At 52.9% G+C, this 20,693-nt stretch overlaps 1 protein-coding gene across 1 annotated transcript in view; it reads left to right on the top strand.

The window, feature by feature from the left end:
- The window catches only part of CEMIP (cell migration inducing hyaluronidase 1), a 140,856-nt gene that overhangs the window by 95,835 nt on the left and 24,328 nt on the right, over positions 1-20,693 (top strand). Inside the window, exons 12-18 of the mRNA XM_072950896.1 lie at positions 3,835-4,010; positions 5,927-6,136; positions 15,062-15,267; positions 16,011-16,080; positions 16,902-17,030; positions 19,321-19,406; positions 20,497-20,628. Of these exons, the coding sequence (XP_072806997.1) occupies positions 3,835-4,010; positions 5,927-6,136; positions 15,062-15,267; positions 16,011-16,080; positions 16,902-17,030; positions 19,321-19,406; positions 20,497-20,628 (1,009 nt within the window). The remainder of the gene's footprint in view (positions 1-3,834; positions 4,011-5,926; positions 6,137-15,061; positions 15,268-16,010; positions 16,081-16,901; positions 17,031-19,320; positions 19,407-20,496; positions 20,629-20,693) is intronic.

The following is a 20,693-nucleotide window of genomic DNA, read 5'->3' as shown; positions in this document are numbered from 1 at the left end:
GTTAGGGGGTTCTGCGTGGGGCAGCGGCGGCCTGGCTCTAGGACCTCTGCCGTGCTCAGTCCAAGGAGAGCATGACCTGAGCTGGACGCTCTCTGCTGACTGCCCTCCCCAAGAGAGACTGACGGCAGCACACCCCAGTGGCTGTCGTGAGAGCTCACCTCTGACTGGACACAGGGGACATACTCAGCCCTCAAAGTCAGCATCCAGGGTACACAGACTGTAAAAAGTCTCATATTCCACATCCTCATGGCGAAGGGCCAGGCTCACAGTGCACACTCGGTCCCAGAGCCAGCATCTGGTGGCGAAGAGAAACTGTCACCCAAGGCAAGTTTGTGAGCTGGACGCACCATGAGGCCAAACTGAAATGTCAGAGTTTGGAGCAGAGAAAGGTTTATTGCAGGGCTGAGCGAGGGAAATGGGTGGTACATACCCCCCAAAAACCCCGAACTCCTTGAGGGGTTTCAGCAAAGCATGTTTAAAGGCCAGGTGAGGGAGGGGCGTCCCAAGGTAGGTGGTCAGCTGTGCACAATTCTCTCATTGGTTGATGGTGATCAATCCTTAGGCCCCAGAAGGTCTGGGGCCTACGTGCTCCTGATCATCAGGTACCTAATTTCTTCCATTCCCTGGTGGCTTTAGCATCTGAAACACTCCGGAAATATGCATCAGATACTATTATCCAGGTGCTTGAGAGAGGAGTTAATGCAGAGGGCATGGGGGAGGGGTCTGTCCCACGGAGGCCCCATGAGGTCCTGCTCAGGTGCAGAACAGCACCCAGCAGCAGTCATAGGTGCCGAGAGGACCTCTTTTCGTGAGGGTCGTGTCCCCCACATTCTCACCCCTGCCTCCACCAGATCACTGGGCAAGCCCTGCGCATTGTCTGCCTTCAGTTTCCTCAAGGGTGAGGTTAGGGAGCTGGCTTAAGTGACTGCTGAAAGCCCTTCTGGATCCTTCTGGGCCTGACTCTCTATCGTTAGACACATGCAATCAATTCTCGATCAGTCACTGGACTTTGGGGGTTTAAAGCTGGCATGCCCGGGAGCCCCTTTCCTTATCAGCATCGGACGCTGCTCTGGGTGCAGCTTTCTGTCCAGCCGGGGTGCAGAAGACCTAAATCCCACTTGAAGTCCTTGAGACTGGCTGCTTGTGAAGGTCCAGTAGCCGCAGACAACCCAGGGATGGGAGAGAGGCTCCGCATGGGTAGCCAGAGGGGACTGTGCTTCTGGGCCTTAAAACTGTACAGACACGTGGCCTTGTGGCCCAAGCCAGAAGCCACAGTGGGATGCGCTGGAGGGCAGGCCCCAGCATTCTGCAGCACTGACTTGCTTCAGACTCTCTCCTCTGGTCGATATCAGAACCTGCGTGAAGCTGAAGGCCTGACAGCCCCCGGCCGTGGCGTCCACTCCTGGCCCTTTGGCATCAGGAAGCTCAGGGGATGACAGTACCTTATAGTAAATAGACTCTTTGAACAGTTAACTTTTAAAATACCTGAGACTTTTTAAAAGAAGGACCCTGTGGCAGACTGAGTAACGGCCCCCAAAGGTGTCCCTGTGCTAATCCTTGGTGACTGTGAGTGCTACATTACGTGACAGAAGGGACTTTGCAGGTATGATTCAGTTAAGGCCTGTGGGATAGGGGATGATCCTGGATGATCTGGGCGGGCTCGTGGAATCAAAAGGGTCCTTATAAGAGGGATACAGGAGGGTCAGAGTCAGAGGAGAAAGTGATGTGACGACTGTAGCAGACTGGAGTGTTGCACAGCGAAGATGGAGGAAGGGGCCACCAGCCAAGGAATACGGGTGGCAATGGACTCTGCGGAAGGCCAGGAGCGGACCCTCCCCGGAGCCCTGGGCCGAACCCGCCGTGCCCGCAGCCTGCCTGCTGACCCGGTGAAACTGACTTCGGACTTCTGACCCCGAGGACTGTCAGAATAGAAATCCCTGTTGTTTTAAGCCGTGAAGTTTGTGGTGAGCGGTTACAGCAGCCAGAGGAGGCGAATGCGGATTCCAGGGGGAGTGTTTTCTCAGCTTTGCCATGCAGTGCTTTTGCATCTTGGACTGAGATGCTTCAAAGAAACCACCACCTCCCTGAGTCTGCAGAATTCTAAAACAATAAACATCCTCAGAGGGACTGCAGACCCGCCCGCCCGCGGGATGTGTGCTGGGTGACGGGCCGGGCAGGGGAGCCAGCCCCTCCTGTGGGTAAGGGAGCGGGGTGAGGGCACCGAGAGCAGGGTGGGTGCTGCTTACGGCTCATTAGACCCACAGCCTTTGACTGTGGGCACTGGTTGTGTCACGGGGCTGAGCTCTGTGCTCTGCGGTTGCTCAAGTCAAGGTCACAGGGAAGCCACATGGTGTCTGTGGTGTGGTTTGGGCTGCAAATTGAGGTAAGAGATTGTTGTGCTCTGTAACTGCATCCTTGAAGAGAAGGCACCTAGGGGCCAGGTCAGCAGTCTCAGCGATGAGCTGAAGTTAGGGGCAGCCCGAGGTCCCTTCATTTCAGAAACGAGGTTTCTGGGGTTGTTGTGGAGGTGACCAGGACAGATCCAAAGTTCCAAGTGCTTGTCACTTCCCACCTTTCTTAGGGTGCATTTGCTGCCCGGATAGAGGAGGAGGAGGTGGAGGGCGAAATGAAGTGGATTGGACAAGAGATTGAGTGCAGAGGTGGGAGGGAGACAGTAAAAAGAAAACAGAGGGACAGGAAAAGGCGGTAGGTCGAGGGACCCTGGCCATGGCCGGAGGTGGCAGACAAGAGCTGGAAGGGGCAGCAGAGTTGGGCAAGAGTATCTTTTGTGTGTTCATTTTTTAAGGCTAGGAAGGCCTAGATGAGTCTGAAATAGAACGTAAGGAACCCAAGTGAGGGAAGACATGAAACTACTGGAGGGGGCATGCTACTGGGGTCAAGGCCCTCGAGACTGGGAAGGGGCGGGCTGGGGTCAGTGGTCCAAAGGAGAGCGCGTCCTCTCCTCCAGGACCGTGGGGAGGGAGGGAGGTGGCGGCGAGGTCAACACAGAGTGGGCTGCAAGCTCTTTTTCACTGTTCTGTGTGGCACCATAGAGGTATCCAGAGCTCGGCCACAGTGCTGGACACAGAAGCTCCAGTCTGGTTCTTTCGAGGAAATCCAGTTGTGGATACACACTCCACATACGGAGGAGGGAAGTAGGACGCAGACTTGCCTCATTCAACACAATACGGATTTGCCCTGCTTCATATTAGTGGCTGTAAAGACAGGATTTGTTTTATGTTTCGTCCGTAAGAATCCCAACCGGTGGGCCGTCCAGGATGTGAGTTCTGTGGGGTCATCCAGAGAGCGGGTTTCTTCTCTCTTGTTGCTCTCTTGCCATCTCTACGGCATGTTGTCACCCGCACGGGCGAGGCTGGCCCGCCACCAACGTCCACATCCCAGCCCCGGGGATGAGCAAGAGCAGCGGCCACCGGCAGGCTGCACCTGCTGTTTCTGCTCATCCTGTGACCACCCTGGCCTGTAGCGGGGCTGGGAATCGTGGTTGTCCCAGGAACCACGTGTCTAGCTAAAACAAGAGTCTCACACCGACAAGCAGAAGAGGGGACAGATACTGAGGGACAAATAGCCACTTCTTCCATGGGCTTCAGACATAAGCGTGCATGGCGGTGGCTCCTGGCTCTTCATTCAAGCAAGTAATTTCACCTCCCTGGGCTTCATCCTTCTATAAAACAAGACTTGGGGCCATGGGAACCACCATGCACCATGTAAGCAGCAGCTGCAGAAGCACCTGGCGGGGACCTGCCTGGAAGAGACCTGCCTGGAAGACATGCAGTGCCTCTGATTTCTCACCTTCTCCCCTCCTCTCTGCCCTAGGGAAACCAATGTACCTGCACATCGGGGAGGAGATAGATGGTGTGGACATGCGGGCCGAGGTTGGGCTCCTGAGCCGGAACATTGTGGTGATGGGGGAGATGGAGGATGAGTGCTACCCGTACAGCACCCACATCTGCAGCTTCTTTGACTTCGACACCTTTGGGGGCCACATCAAGGTATGAGTCTGCCTGGCTGAGGCAGCCCAATCAGAGAATCCCCACAGTGCCAGCCTATGGGCAGGGATTCCTGATAGGAAAGGGGATGGAGGGGCAGAGGTAGGACCAAGGGAAGAGTACCTTCTGGAAGTTGGAGAAATCTTACGTATTACGCATTACTCAGTTCCTTCGGTCAATATTCAGGAACAAGAGAGATGATAGAGGAACGTCTCTCTGCTCCCCAGTCTCATGGCACGTGGCCTTCATGATTTTCAACCCTGGACCACAGCTTTCATCCCCTTTCTTCATTACTTAACCCTGACCGCTCCCTAAAAGAACTGCGTTAAAGTCACAAAAAGTCACATTTACATTAGATCCATTAAAATACAGATAAAATGATAAACAAGGGAGAAGAGCTCGAAGTGCCAGCATTACATTTCCCTGTGAGCTTCAGGTGGAGCTCAAGGCTAAGACGGAGATGGTGAGCTGCTGAGTTCTCATGGTGCAATAAAGGAAAATTGTATCAGCTCATTGGAGCTCACGTTTTCCTAGCATTAAGCTCCAAGAGGAATTTTTTTGCATCTCTCTATGAAGTGCCTTTTGCTGGCAGACTGAATACCGTAAGACACCCCAACGTTCCTCACGTGACCGTTGCTTTCAGTGATTTGGGATTGAAGCTAATAGAGGAACAGTAGTACCATGGAGTTTTGTAAAGACAATTCTCTTGAGGCTAAAACCACATGCTTTGAAGGATAAGATTTTTTGGTAATCTAAGTGAAAAGAATAATGGAGTGAAACTTAGAGAGCTCCTAATGGGGTTCCTACCATCATATATAAGATAATTATTTTTTGTCATGCAGGCCTGCATTATAGGATTTCTAGGATTCCTGGCCCCCACTCATTAAATGCTAGCAGTGCTCCCAGTCGTTGCAACCCCTCAAAACACTTCTACACATTTCCAGTCAGTTCTGGGGATGTGGTGAGGACAGGGGTGGTGGTATAATCTTCAGATGAGAAGCTTGTCAGAGAGACTAAAGCAAAAATAGCAGGCTGCAACCCCATTTCCCATTTTGAGGGTAATCCCTGAGTGATCAGCGCACTCCTTGCCACCTTGCCCAAACTGGGCCTCAGAATCATTCTCAACACAGCGCTCCAGGGCAGCCGCTACTGGAGTTGGCATCCCCACTGACACCTATTTTTGGAAGGAACGGTTAGCATGTCCTTAAGTCATCCTTCTCTAGTAGAAGTTGGCTGAGCTCAACTTTTGACAGGAATCATTTTTAAGCTGTGCTTTTATGGTGAGTTCCTGGAGTGAAGATGTTCAATGTGAGCGAGTGGTTCCCTTGAGCAAGCTAGGAGTGGCTCTGGGTGTAGCATGAAGTGAGCGAGTGGAGCGCCCCGCCACTCACACACACGCTACCAGAGTTATCGGCGGCTGAGGACTCCCAGCTCAGCATCCCTTTCCCACGGCTGGGAGAGGGCTTCAGATGGTGAGCTAAGGCACAGGCTCTTACTGCCCCGTGGTCTACCCTAACCTGGATCCCCCAACCCTCCTAGGGCATGCTTTTTGCCAGCCTCCCCCCAGGTTATCTCAGGGTTATTCCTTTCCCATAACACTCAGCGGCTTAGGAGGCAGGAAAAGAGGGTTGAAACAAGCCCCAGCTATTGCACAGTCCCACTGCATCTCTTCATTCCAGGTAGTTCATTGCCTTGCAACGTCCCTATATTATTAGCAGCACCTTGTCTCCTTTGAGGTAGGAAGGACTAGGCATCCTGGCCCATTTGCAGAGAATATCTTTGATGTACTGAGTACCCGAAACAGGAATTAATGGAGCACTTTGAGAACAACATGTGTGCATTTTCGGAGTGTGGGCACTAGCGAGGGGGATCGGGGGCACCTCATGGATTCCTTCTGACTCTCGGTTCTCCTCTCGCAGTTTGCACTGGGGTTTAAGGCTGCACACTTGGAGGGCGTGGAGCTGAAGCACATGGGCCAGCAGCTGGTGGGTCAGTACCCAATTCACTTCCACCTGGCGGGTGACGTGGATGAGAAGGGAGGCTACAACCCACCCACGTATGTCAGGGACCTCTCCATCCACCACACGTTCTCTCGCTGCGTCACTGTCCACGGCTCCAATGGCTTGTTGGTAAGCACCTCCTTCCCGAGGAAGCAAGAGATCTAGGGCCCCCTTGTCCCTTCATCCTCCCCCTGCATGCCAGTCCGCTTAATGCTGGGCCCAGGGACCATTAGCAATGGCTGGATGTTTGGATCTAGTCACTTAGTCTAGGGCCAATGGGAGTTGAATCATCCTTAGCTCAGATTTTAACAATATCAATTGAGAACAGGTCACTGACCAAACAGGAAGGAGACAGTAGGGATGTGTCCTTGCCAAAGGGCACAAGCTACAGAGATGGGTGAGCAATTTGTTTGCAGTGGTCACTGTCAGTCTAGCTCTTGCTGTGCCTCGGTTTCCCCAGGATCATTCCATGACTGTGTAGCATGACAGATCTGCTAACTACAGACAAGGGGGGTCATGGCAAGACTCTTGTCGCATCTGCCCAACAAGCTTGGGGCAGTGGCAGCATGGGTCCTTTTCTTCTGTTGAACCAAGTATCTTCAGAGCAATCACTGCTGGGAGAAATACCTTCATTAGTAAATTGGTTGTGTGTGTGTGTGTGTGTGTGTGTGTGTGTGTGTATGTGTGTTAGAGGCATGTCTTGACTTGCAGAGATAATTTTTACGCTAAAGGAATCCTTCTTTAAATGAACTCAGCTTATATCCTCTATGAACTTTTGAAGCTGGATGTTACAAAATGGCACCCTGAAAGCTGGATCCAGCTTTGTGTTTTGTTTGGCTTATACGGTGTCTAGAGAAACATTTGATAATTTTTACACTAACCTGATAATTTTACACGAAATAGAACTTTCTTTAAATGGACTAAATTCATATCCTCTATGAACTTTTAAACCGGATGTCACAAAATGGCACCCAGCAAGTGAACCCAGTGGCCAGATGTGTTTTGTTTGGCTTGAATGTTTAAAGAAACATTTGAATTAGTTTTCATCATTTAAAAACTTAGAGATTTCACATAAAAATCTGGATTCTTGGCTTCTTTTGAAAAGTAAATGAAATTGGCAGCACCAGACCCACATTCCCTCATGGCAGCAATGAACTGGGGCAAAGTCATAGCACCCTGCCAAGCCAGGCCTGTATTCCCTGGTTTACCCCATGCCTGCCACTGCCTAGTACATTACAGTAAATGCCCCAGGCTGGGCCACTCATCTCATCACCTGTTGGCCTCCGTGGGCATTTGGGTTTGTGAGCCCTGCTTTAATCCAAGCATAATGACCCTCCCCATCATGCACGCGGTGACAGGAAGATGAAGGGGCCCATCAGCATGTGGCTGGTGAGGCTGCTTTCAGTTCTATTCACTGTGCTCTTCTACTATAGAGGAGTGCCTGCTGTCTCTGTGTTTCAAATGCTCTGATTTAAAACCCACCGAGTATAAAGGAGAGAGCGTGCGCTTTGGGGCCCAGTCGAGAAGGGGCTATGATCCAGGGCTTGGCCCACGGGTCATGAGCTGTGAACCCCGGGCAAGTTGCTTATCCTCTCGGAACCTCAGTTCCCTCCTCCATCAAGTGGGGAAGTAACACCAAACGCACTGGGCCTGGGGAACCAGCGCCATGAGGGAGACCCAAGCCCCGGGACCCTGTCTCCTGGGCTCACAGGCTGGTGTTGGCTGGGACCTGGGGCCGGCTCCCCCAGCAGGTGGTTACGGATTGCAGCCGGTGCAGTTGCTGGAAGATGTGGGGTTTTTTTCCCTTCTGGTTCAAGAAAGATGCGAAGGAGGATGTTTTTTGGCAAAAGCAGAAAAACGGGGTTTAGAATGAATTCAGAAGCTCGGGGTGCAGTAGAAGACACAGGATGGGCTTGAGTTCTGGAGCCGGATGCTGGAGACCTCACCTGGCTTCCGCCACTTCCCGGCGGTGTGAGCCGGGGCTGGTCCTTTTACCTTTCCATGCCTCTTCTTCCTCGTCTGTTGAATGGGGAATAAAGGACGTGGGAAGTGCTGGGCCCAGGGCTTGGCACACACTCGGCCCTGGGCTGAGGCATCCGTCCCATGGTCCTGTCCACCTGGGGGCTTTGCTGAGTGAGTGCAGTGAAGGCCGTAGGCACTGGCACCCAGGCTGGTGACTAGGCTGAGAATGTGTGGTGAGAAGAACAAGGCAGAGCTGGTGAAGGAAGATAACAGGCCTGAGGCTTAGGAGCTTTGCCTGCTTTAAGTATTTGCTCTGAAGTTTTGTCCTTAAATTTAACTTAAATTCACCTACATTTAATGTTCCTAAAGAGAATGACAGTCAGATTATAAGAAGCCTGTAATTACAGATCTGGGTTGGTTTGAGTGGAAGCTGCTTTGAACCTCAGGGCAGCCACACACATGCACACAGATGCACGCACACAGGCACACTTGCAGTGTGGACACGTGTCTGTGCTTTCCCACCCACTTGCTCGGTGACCTCGATCAAGCTACTTAATCACTTAGGTCTTCAGTTTCCTCATCTGTGCTAGAGAACGTGACCGCTACCTCCCGTGGCTGTATGGTTAGAAAATATATATGCAATGTTTTGGGCCGTCTTAGTAATAGCAAACCTTCCTCCGAGCGGTGAGCCCAGGTCTCAGCCACTGGAACGGGCTCAAACAGGGGGACACAGGCAGGAGGTGTTGCGGGTGGGGCCACAGGGTGGGCTCTCCAGGACACTACGGGGCAGCACTGGGAGGGAGCGTCTCCGCGGGGAAGCATGCTGGCGAGAGGCTGGGAGAGTTAGCCCAGGCCAGGAGCCCGAGTTAAGGAAGCTAAGCAGGGGATGGAGAGCTGTGTGGGGCAGGATGGAAGGCAGAGGGTGAGGAGTGGCCATGGAGCTGGCTCCTTTGGAACAACCAGATGCCAGCTGGATGAGTTGTACCCACAAGCAGAGATAGATTTTTGGAGCCAGAGCTTTGGACCACTTCTCAGAACCTGAAGACCCTCGCCATCCTGCGTACCAAAGCCTTCCTCCTGTCTGGCCCCAAGGGATGCTGGCCACCAGCCTGGGAGGGAGCATCCGTCAGCTCCCTGGGTGTCATCCAGATGCCAGGCAGCCCAGGTGCCTGGCCGAGGTGCCTGCATAGCATTATCCCGGTGGCCACGTGGGGCTCCAGCTACGCTTCACCCAGGGCCACCCTGGATGGCCGAGCTGGTGGTTAGGATTGGGAGCCTGCAGGCCTGCGCGGCTTTTCAAGGTGAAACCAAATGGCCATGGCTTAGAATCTCTGTGAAGTGCAGGCCTGTGTCTCTCTGAGCCAAAGAGGCAGCAGGATAACAGAGGGCATTCTGCGCCCTTCCCCAGGAGCCGCGCCGCTGGTCGGGACCTGGGTTTTGTGGATTCGCTCCGCCACTGGGGCAGAGAGCCCCACATTCAGAAGCGCTGCCTCGGGAGCTGGACTCTCTCCATCCGTATTTTACATGTGCTCCCTTGATTTTGGCTCCAAGGATTTACCAACAGCTTACTATGTTTGGGAAGATGTTTTTAGCTGACGGGATGAAAGGAGGCCAAAAGCAGACAAAGATTTTATTCTGATTTGGAGTATAGAGGCCACTCAGTAGTATCGCGAATGCCTTTTCCCCAGTGTCATCCCCAGTCTGGAGGTGCCCTGGACCCCGGATGGGCAGTCACTAGTTTATTAGAAAGAGGGGTTCCTACGTGTGCACAGCTGGTGGGGGCCTTGAAGCTGACCCCCAGGGTCCTGGGCGGCACCTCACTCGTGGGCTTCTCCCGCCCCACCACCTGTAATGGTTCTCTGGTACCCTCCATCCTCAGAGAACAGCTTCCCTCATCCCCACCTCCCCCGGGGGCAGCCCACCTTTGCTCTTTCCTTTTCTTCACTGTCAGCCTTTGGAAGGAGTGGTCTGAACTTGGTATTTCTGCCAACATCTCCTAACTGACAAGAAATGTGTGCTTCTCAACTTTTGCTCCCCCTGAGCCCTGGTAAAGGTTCTCAGTAATGTGACTTCACACACCACCACCAGGCTCCCACTCAGCAAACCCACTGCCCCCTTCTCCCTCCTCGCGCATCTCCTTACTCTTGTGTGAGAGTCACTGCAGGCATCAGTAGCCCAGCGAGGTTAAGAGGTTAGAGTCACAGCAACCCGTGTTCTTCTGATCCTGCCAGTGTGAACTCGGGGGACTGCCTGACGCTTTCTGAGCCTCAGTTTCCTCCTGTGCAAAGTGAGGATGATGACAGAGCCCATCTCAAAGGCTTTTGGGGAAGATTACACCAGACAATGCATGTGACGTACTTAGCAATGGTATGAAACAGTATTGTCACTGCCTCGTTGTCTGTGTTCTGTGCAAAATCTCACTGCTTCCATGAGATAGTAGTAGGTATCGCCCGCTACGCACACACAGAGTAGACCCAGTCATTTAATGACCTTGGAAAACACCGCATATATATCTTTCCTCCCCATTCTAGAAAGTCACCGTGCTTGCCAGTAGAGTCAAGGTTGTAGTAAAAACGCATGTAATGTCGATTTCCCTAGCAATGTCAAAACTGATTCAACACAGAGGCCTTTTTCACCCAACTTCGGCATCTCATAGGGCCAGCGTTCTACAGAACAGAGTTTGGGAAATGCCTCTCATGACATTGACACTGTCGAAAGTGTCCTGCTTGAAACGGGGTGGTTTGCACCAAAACTCCAGGATGCTGGCAGATGGGGGGCGAAGCTGGCCCTCAGAGGAAGGCGCTAGAGCACGCTGTCTGCAGGACGGGTAGCTGCGGAGTCAGATGGGCCCGCGCTACATCTTAGTGTGTGTGTCTAGCTCTGAGCAGGACACGGGGGCGCACCCAGGTGTTCCTCCTGGAAGGCAAGGAATGCATTCCAGTTCTCTTGAGAAAGGCAGACAAGACACCAACGTGGATTCTGTTTAATTTCTCCTCCATTCCTTTCCTAGGGCAGAGTGGATGGGAGAAGTAAGCATGTCCTTTCCTTCCTCATCACCTTGTTCACTGTTCCGAATGTTTCTTTTGATACAAACGCCTCCAGTAGCCACCAGGGTGGCCCCAACAGGCTGCCCCATTGGCTCTGCAGCTCCAGGGGGCCCCATACACGACTCCAGTCCCCACGCCCTCCAGCCTTAGGGAGACACCCTTCCTTTGGTGTCCTACTAAGGAGGGCTGGAGCCACTTTAACTGTATGGCGAGGAGACTCAGTGTCCCCTGTACCAGCCGCAAAGCTCTGGGAATTGTGGGCGCGGCTTCTGTTTCCCCTGGTTTCCCCTTTTTCCAGTTTCATGAATTTGTTCTCACTATTGATTCATGAGCTGTTCTCACCGCTCCTTCCCACCTGAGCCCAAATGAGGAACCCAGACTCCTGTCCTCGTTTCCCTGGCCAGGGCTTCTGCTGGCAGCGTGGGGTGAGAGATGGGGAGGAGGTGGGGGTGCATCACCGGTCAGCACAGAAACCAGCTGGAAATAGAGAAATGGTTCCTCTTCTCCCACCGTCCCCTCCCCTCCCCTCCCCTGCTCTTCCCTACACCTGGCTGTGGAGTTCCTGCCTCCCCCTCTCCACCTCTCCCGCTGCCTTAGAAACTCATTCTTCTCCTTATTAGGCAGAGAGATTGGGTTCTCGGTTTCCTTTCCCAGCTTCTATTTGCATATTCAAAAACTCATTAACACACCCTGCAAAACAAATTACCGCCTACTCCACGGCGCTTTTCTTTAGCAGCTCCGAAAAAAAAATAATAAACAGCAGAAGCTCAGAAATTTCAGTCTTCCTTTGAATAGGATCATATGTGTTGTCAGTTTTCTCACTAAGATGAATTATATCATACCCGCCCTAGAGGGCAGAATCAGGCCTACAGTTCACTTCTGTCGGTATTCGCTTTAAACGGCAGTTTCTTTTTCTTCCTGTGTTTAGGTTGGAGTGGGGAATCATCACAACTGGGGTGACCCTATGGCCCGATTTGCATAGAACAGTTCCATTTCATCTCTGCTGTCCCAGACTGAGTACTAATAGGACCCCCTTTCACTCTCAGAAATGTCCTGGTTTAGACGATAAATTAAATGGTCACCCTATGTGAAGTGGCTGGTCTAGGAGCACTGAGGAGCGTTGTCCGTCCCAGCCTCACACCTAGGCCCCATCTGACAGCAGGTGAAGCCTTAAAACGGCTCTCAGGAGTCACTTTCTTGATTGCCAACCATCAACAGGGAAGAAGTCCAGAAGAACAAAGGGAACATACAGTTTGTGCAAGAGAAGCACATGTTTCTGGGCAGCGTGCGTGGGGACGCGGTGGGCACCCGTGAGCCCGTATGTATGTGTCTGGTTATCCAGCTGCTCTCTGTCTGTCTGTCTGTCATCTGTCTTATCTATCTCAAGCTTTGTCATAGTTTAAAGGTCTAATTCTAGGAAACATTCGAAGGAAGAATTTTAGAGCTGGAAGAGATTCTAAAAAAGAAGTCACCCCCAGGACAGTCAGGCAAATCACACAGCAAGTTTGTGGTGGAGGCAAGACTTGAACATGTGTCTTCTGCTCCCGACCCAGGGCTTTCTTCTACCCAGTCGTGCTTCCCTATTGACTCTATGCCATCCTCAGCCCACCCCTAAGGAGAAGAAACAAGTGCAACAAAAGATGAGAGGATTTTTTTTTTCTGGTGCTGTTGAGATTTAATTAGTACACAAGTTTTGGATCAGACAGATGGAGAAGCGAGTTTCAATCTTTCCTTGCAAGGGAAGTGATTGGGGAACTTTGTACCGTGTCATCGGTAGAAAGGGAATAGTACTTGTGCTACGGATTAAACGAGACAGTGTGAAACATTGCACACCCAAAACGTTAACAGTTATTTTATACAATAAAGGCTTTCCTCTCCAGAGCATACCTCAAGGGTCTTGGAGAGAATTTCTTTTTCAGGCGTTTGTTAGAACAAGAATGTACCGAATTCATTATTCACTGGCACGCAAAGAGGATCACCCAAAGTGTGATCCAGACAGCGAGCAAGTGGAGACACAGGAGTTAAGAGGAGCTGTGGGCAGGAGGCAGGAGGCCTGGCTCTCAACATGGCTCCATGTCCCTTCTTGGGGCGTCTGTGTCCTCCTCTGTAAAGTGAGGGCATTGAACTTGGTCTCAGATGTCCCTGCCAGCATGAACAGCCCATGTTTTCTTGCCTCTTCCTCCCAGGCTTGCCTTTCCAGGCTATTTATAACAAATTTTCATAGCTCCCGAGGAGAGAAGGAAGCAGTCCCATTGGACGACCATGGTATTGACTGAAATGCTTACTGAGGGACTGAACAGTATTCAAGATCACGCCCTGGCCTGTTACCAAAGATTAAGGGAGAGACGCTTGTTTGAGGGAACAGAGAGCTTGCCTGGAATAAGGCAGCTGTGTGTGCGCGATCCTCCCTTATGGGTGAAGGGACGCAGTTAGAAGACTAGGGTTCCAGCCCTGGCTTTGCACATCTGGGTTGCATGACCTTGGGCAAATACTCAACTTTTCTGTCTCATTTCCCTCATCTCCAAAAAAGAAAAAAAAGTTATTGTAGAATTCTGTAAGATTTCAACAAGATGAAAAGGTGTTAAAAGCCCAGCCTGGTGCTGGGACATAAAGGGTGCTGGTTCCAGATGCTTCTAGAGCATGGCTGCCTGGAGCTGGGGGAGCAGGCAAGCTCTGTCATATAAAAGATGCCAGAGGGGATTGGGGTTTTTGTCTTGGATTTGTGCTTCTCAGTCAGAGGCAATCTTGTCACCCCCCTTCCCCAGTTTAATACCTGGCAGTGAATGTCTGGAGGCATTTTGGGTTGTCACAACTGAGAGGGTTCTGCTGGCATCCAGTGGGTCGAGGCCAGCCCTGCTGCTAAACATCCTGCAACAGACAGGACATCCCCTTGAAAAAGTAACAGTGCTGAAGGAGGCGTTGTTTTTGGATGATGTACGAATTTTCCAGGGCCTGGCGCCCTGGAACTTAATAGGTACTTAATAGGTGTGGGTTGAATGATGTCACAGGGGGCAGGAGCGTCCCTCATTGGGTGATGTCACTGGGCAGTCAGGACCCGGGGTGGGGATGAGGATGGAAGATTTCAGTCAAGGTAAGGAGGCGTTTCTCGCCATCCTCACTGCCCCACTGCAGACAGGGCACCTTGGGAGGGAGTGAGCATCTCATCTCTGGGGTGTTTAAGTGGAAACAGTAGCCCCGTTCGTCAGGGATGCTTGTGAACAGAGTGTGGCATTAGACAGGGAGGGGGACTCAGGCTGGAGCCCTCTAAGGACCTTCAGGGTCTCAGACTGATGAGTTCACAGAGCTCAGACCCAGCAGGAGCCTTGGAGATCATGGTGTCCGAGTCCTCCGCTTTGCGGTGGGGACGTATGTCGGAGAGAGGCTGGGAGACTTGGGTAAGAGCCCTGTGCTGGTGGGATGCATGGCTCAATCTGCACCCCGCATCTCTCCATGTCTTCATATGGTTTCTCTGCTTGGCCCGCTGGCTCTGTGATTCCAGGAAGGATACTGAAGTGATGGAGCTTGCAGCTTTTTCTGGTTTTCTGGCTCAGGGGTTGGAAATGAGGCTTGATGTGGATCGCGGGCTTCAGAGCTGGCTTGGACCCGTGGGTGAGGGCTCCGTGAGGACCCTCCATACCAGTCTTACTAAAAAGCCCACCTGGCCTGGCTCAGATGCTGCCTTTTCTGGTGGGGTCTCCTCTGTGAAACCCTTCACGTGAAGTCCTTGTAGTCAGTGGACTCGCTGTGTCCTCACCAGGGGAGGCTCACATGACCTCGTCCATGGTGGCCTCTTGCATCCACTTCTAACACTTTGTCCCCTTTCCCACCCCGTGAAGCCTCAGTTGCAACACTTCCAGCTGGAAGGGGCTTTAAAGTCACTACTCCTTCCCCTGACCCTCCCTCCGCAGGCCCATCACCTGTGTCAGGCCCACCCCCAACCCCCCAGTGTCCCTCACAGGGCTGCTGTGTGGCCGAGGCTGTTAATGTTTGTTGAATGGATGGATAAGCACATGAATGACTGGTCCCCCTGTCTTGACCCCTGCAGGTCAAGGACGTTGTGGGCTATAACTCTTTGGGCCACTGCTTCTTCACGGAAGACGGGCCAGAGGAACGCAACACCTTTGACCACTGCCTCGGCCTCCTTGTCAAGTCTGGAACCCTCCTTCCCTCCGACCGTGACAGCAAGATGTGCAAGATGATCACGGAAGACTCCTACCCGGGGTACATCCCCAAGCCCAGGCAGGACTGCAAGTAAGCACCTCCTCTCCGCCCCCGCGCCAGCCTGGCCCGGGCCGGGGAGGGCCCTGTGCTGTGCACAGGCGACTTCCCAGCCCAGCATCCGACTTCTCACCCCCGGGGCTTCTGGGCCACTTGGCCCTCACCGCCCTTAGCCACCTACTGCTCTCAGCTGCTCAGACAGAGGGCAGGAGTGTGTTTTCTACTTCTGCCTTCTCAGTGTGTCTCCTGGGGACCCCTGTTCTCATCCTCGGCCGTTTCCTGCTGCTGGGCAGCACTGCCTTGAGCAGAGGAGGCAGGCTGCCACCTCGGCTGCCACAGGGTGTCCACGTGGGCACCAGCTGCACTGATGTCTCTCGAGACATGAGAGAGGCAGAGACAGGGTCCGAGAGAGACAGAGAGAAAGCTTCCTCTGTGGTCAGCCTTCTGAGTTCAGGGCCTTTCCCTTAGAAGCGGCCACTTCCCTGGGTTCTCCTGACTTAGATTTATTTTAAAACGCATCTCAGGTTTCACCCACAAACTGCCTCTACCTTCAGGAACCATGGCCCATTCCAATTCTGAACATTTAAGTGCTTAAATGCACTGCACTTTAATGAGAAAACCGAATTTCAGATCAACACATCAGCGGTTTCTCAAATCACTGATAAGAGGCTCTTCAAACCAACGTTAAGCTGCCCAACAGGTCCCCTCCCCGGGGGGCAGAATGGGAGCCAATAGCCTCTTGTCTGACGCCATCCGATCTCTGCCCCTGCCTGCAGTGCTGTGTCCACCTTCTGGATGGCCAATCCCAACAACAACCTCGTGAACTGTGCTGCTGCGGGGTCCGAGGTGAGCAGAAGCGCCCCTTCTGGTGGTGGGGCTGGGGCGAGGAGACGGCTGGAGCCAGCCCGGAAGGGTGTGCGCCATGAGCCCCAGGTCTAGACGTCCATGCAGTCAGGCTTCGAATGAAGAGGAGAAAAGCCAGCCTGAGAGTCAGGTGGACTTGGTTTTAAGTGATGGCTCTGTCCCTTCATCACACTGGTGGTGGTCACAGCTAATGAGTACCAAGCACTTTATGTGTAATGACTCATTCTTAGATGCCTGGCGCATCAATGTTCTATGTGAAAATACTTTAATTCTTGCATCAACCCTATGAGGCAGGTACTATATTACCTATCCCACCGGGAGAGGAAGGTGGGGAGAGCCAGCGTGCCCAGGGGCATGCACAGGATCCAAACACGGCATTCTGTCTACACAGCCCTGCCCTTACCCACCCCTCCCTGGTGCTTACCTTCCTGGGGACCTGGAGCAGGTCGGGTGCTGGCTCTGGGCCTCAGCTCCCGCATCTGCAGAATGAAAGGGGAAAGCTAAGAGCACTCACGAAACCCTCCCACTATGTGCTCCCCGGCCCCGACTCTGAAATCCAGCCATTTGGCGCTCACGGCTGATACAGTAGGACCCTGTGCAGGGTTTTAACAGTCAGGGTGGATCCCCCAAAATATATTTGCTTCACGCTTTTCGCTGTTTCCCGCAGTGTGTTTGGGGCTGGGCGGTGGGGCCGGTTTGGGTGGGAGCGTGAGACCCACTCCTAGTCTGCGCCATCCAGTCTCCCCAGCGAGAATCTCCTGGTGCTGAACTCTGTGGCTTTCCCCTGTGCCCTCCTCCACCAGGAAACTGGGTTTTGGTTCATCTTTCACCACGTACCGACGGGCCCCTCGGCCGGAATGTACTCCCCAGGGTACTCGGAGCACATCCCGCTGGGAAAATTCCACAACAACCGCGCACACTCCAACTACCGGGTAAGTCCGTCCGGGCTGCCCCCCCCCCCACCAGCCCGGCCTGCAGACGGTTAGCGTCAGAGCAGCCGCGTGGCTTCAGCTGGGAACGGCTGCGTGCCTAGCCTTGGTCTTGAAGGAAGCGAAGCGGCCTCCTGCAGCCTCCCAGGCCACTGACCATCCTTAGCAAGGATCTCCTGTGTCTGTTCCTGCCTTGGCCTTGACTTCGCATCTGGGCTGGAGCTGAAAGGAAAGCCAGATGCTCTTTCACTCAGGCTGCGCCTCCCGCGGCCCCTGAGCCGGGCACCTGAGCCTGATTTTGCAGTTCACTTGGTGGGGATGGGTGCAGTGATGACCACGGAAAGCCAGGCCTGACCTGTAAGCCAGAGAAAATCAACGTGGTTCTGGAGGAAGATGAAGGCAGACTTGACCTCTCTTCTGTTGGCTTTTGTTTTGTCTCCGGGAAGTGGGTTCTCCATCCCTTTCTCCATCCATGCAGAGCTAAGGAGGCAGGTGGAAAACAGAAATTCCTCTGTCATCTTCATTTACTCTTCAATAGTTCTGTGTCCAGCACCAAGCGAGGTGCTGGGGAAAGGGACTGGGATCCTGAGTGTGTCAAGGACCGTCAGTCAGTGCAGCAATAAGACCATCATCATGGGACGTGGGAATGGAGCTGCTTGGGAGCAAGGCTGGGACCAGAGATGCTGTGCTGGGGGCAGAGGTGGTCTTGGGGATGCAGGGGCAGTGCATAGATAGAGCTCCGAATGTCAAGGTCAGTCTTCTGGTGCAACCCCTAGTGGAACAGATGAGGACACTGGGGCCCCTACAGGGGAGCGGATGCATTCAGGATAAACAAAAAAACAAACAAACAAAAAAGACTCAACCAAGGAGAAGCCCATAAAGAAGAGAAATCATCTCAGGATAGACGTGTGCTTACGCCTAGGAGGTGGGATGGGGAAGGGGGTTCGGGAAGAGGCTGGGCAGTGTGCACAGAGAGGGGACCCCAGGTAGCACAGAATGAAGAGTTTCACGGGGCAGAGGGTGGAGGTCAGCAGGGCAACAATGCCACTTGGACAGAGGAGGGAGAGTGAGTGCAGGCCTCCGAGTGGGCCTTTCTGAGGCTCCCGTGGGCCTGGGAGAGCTGTCCCCATACAGAACGGGCCCAGAGGCCATATCACCGTGAGGGGCAGGGGCCGTGGAGAGAAATACGTTGGTGGCTTGTTGAGACCCTTTCCTTGAGAAGTTTTCCCATGAGCTGGGGTGTGAGCCACGTAGGACCTGGGGGTCTGGAGAGGTTGGAAAGGGGAGAGATCCTCAAGGGAGGGTGGTTTCCAATAAGGAAGTAGGCAAGGACCCCTGGCCGCAGGATGGGCCTTGAGGAAGGTGGCGGGGCAGGAATGGAGCAAAGAGGACCCCTTGAGTTGGATTGATTCAGTTGTCTGAGCAAAGAGGGAGGCCCTGGGCATGTTGTTCACACCCAGTCAGCCCTGACTCCACACCACCATGAAGGTTCCTGCTCCAGGACCTCAGTGTTACTAACCCATCTCACAGAGGCTGCAACTGAGGCTTGAGAGGTGAAGGGATTTACCAAAGGCCATAGCTCACGAGAGACGAGCAGGGGATCCAGCCCCACTCCTACTGACTCGCATCACCACTGCTAATGATAAGTCAATTGAAGAATGCGATAGAGTGTCCTCCAATTATTCAAAGAAGAGATACCAAGTTCAAGCATTCCTAAGAGGCCAAGGGAATCCAGCCCAGAGGGGAGACTGAACGTGGCCTCGCTGGGCAGCGTCATTCAGCTGCCTCCACTCCCACTCATCCATGGCTGACAAAGTGGACACCTTTGGAGCCAAATAAGAAAGTGAAGTTCTTTCCCCGGGTCAGGCAAGAACCAAGACAAAACTGGGGATGGTTCCCTGCCCCCTACCCCAAGGTCAGCATCTCCTTTAAATCATGGCAGACATATTTCCCAAGATGGCGTATCGATCATTCTTGATTTGGGGCCTGGGTTTGTAACTGCCCAAAGCCAGTGGGGGTTCTGGGCATAGACTTACCTGTCTGGCCTTGCACAAGACACTTAGCCCCTCTAGACCTCAGTTTCCTCATCTGTACCTCAAAGAGGATGCCTTTCTCCAGATCTGACTTGAGCAATGCAGGACAATGCAGCTTCTTCACCTCCCTTGCTGTCGACTCCCAACTTCTATTAATGCATCCTGGGGCATTCAAGAGTACCCAGGGATGCTAGATATGAGAAGATGCCTGTAGCTTGGTGGTAGAAGCTAATATGTCTCTGAATGTCCCCTCTCCCCAGGCTGGCATGATCATAGACAATGGAGTCAAAACTACTGAGGCCTCTGCCAAGGACAAGAGGCCCTTCCTCTCTATCATCTCTGCCAGGTAATCAGCCCTCGGGAACACATACGCTCCATCATTCACTCATTCATTCATTCATCAGGTATCTGTTGGGCACTTTTTTTAAATTTAATTTTTTTTAAATTTGGTTTTTTGGCAAGAGGGAGGTATCAGGTTTATTTACTTATTTATTTTTACTGGGGGTACCGGGGCTTGAACCCAGGACATTATGCACGGTGGGCAAGCACTCTACCACTGAGCTATACCCTCGCCTCTGTTGGGCACTTTCTATGTCCTGCGCCTTGAGCTCATTGCCAGGGGTACTGTGGTGAAAATCTGAGCAGGGCAAAAACTGAATTAGGGTTTAGTCTCCAGCAGCTGAAAGGAAAGAGAAATTTCTAGAAGTTTCTAGATCCCTCAGCAAAAGCCAGTACTTGCTTTTTAATAAGTCAACAGGACTGGCCGGGGCCCTAGCAGGTTGGGCCAGGATGAAAAGGTGAAGAGAGAAGAAGGGAGGAGCTATGCCATCAATTCAATGGGAAGGAATATGCAGTTTTACCTACAGATAAATCTGGAGCTCAGCCAAAGGCCAGGGGCTGCTTTTAAAAAGCGCTGTCACAGGGAACTATATTCAATGCCTTGTAATAACCTTTAATGAAAAAAAAATGAAAATAAATATACGTATGTCTATGTATGACTGGGACATTGTGCTGTACGCCAGACATTGACATGTCGTTACTGACTATACTTCAATTAAAAAGGTGGTGCGGGGAGAGTCAAAACCTCAGGGTGATTAGGGAAATCAGTACCCTTTAAATAGACCAAGTTGCTTGCTCCCTATCAAAAGTGGGTAACACCAGTGACACGATGATGTCCACGGAAGACTTTTGCTGGCCCGGACCTCAGAGGCACCCAGGCTCAGTGTTCCATTTGGTGGCTAAGATGTAGAAGCCCAGAAAAGGCCCAAGGTCAAGGTTTCCCCCGAGTAAGCAGAGAGCTGGGCGTCTCAGACTCTCCTTTCCGGACACAGAGGCGGCTTGGCTTGCTGGGTTTGGGACTGGCTCACCGCCCAGAAGGGGGCCAGCTCAGGAGGCCCCGCAACACCACCACCTGGGCCTCCCCTGCTGTGTTCCAGGTACAGCCCTCATCAGGATGCTGACCCGCTGAAGCCCCGGGAGCCGGCCATCATCAAGCACTTCACCGCCTACAAGAACCAGGACCACGGGGCCTGGCTGCGCGGCGGGGACGTGTGGCTGGACAGCTGCAGGTGAGCGGAGAGTCGTGTGGCATGGGCACAACGTGGAGACACGGCTCCTCCCCGGGGTAGGGGAC

The sequence above is a fragment of the Vicugna pacos genome, chromosome 27, assembly GCF_048564905.1.
Source record: "Vicugna pacos chromosome 27, VicPac4, whole genome shotgun sequence".
NCBI lineage: Eukaryota > Metazoa > Chordata > Mammalia > Artiodactyla > Camelidae > Vicugna > Vicugna pacos.
The sequence above is the reverse complement of the archived record's forward strand: the minus strand, read 5'-3'. Positions and strand labels throughout refer to the sequence as shown.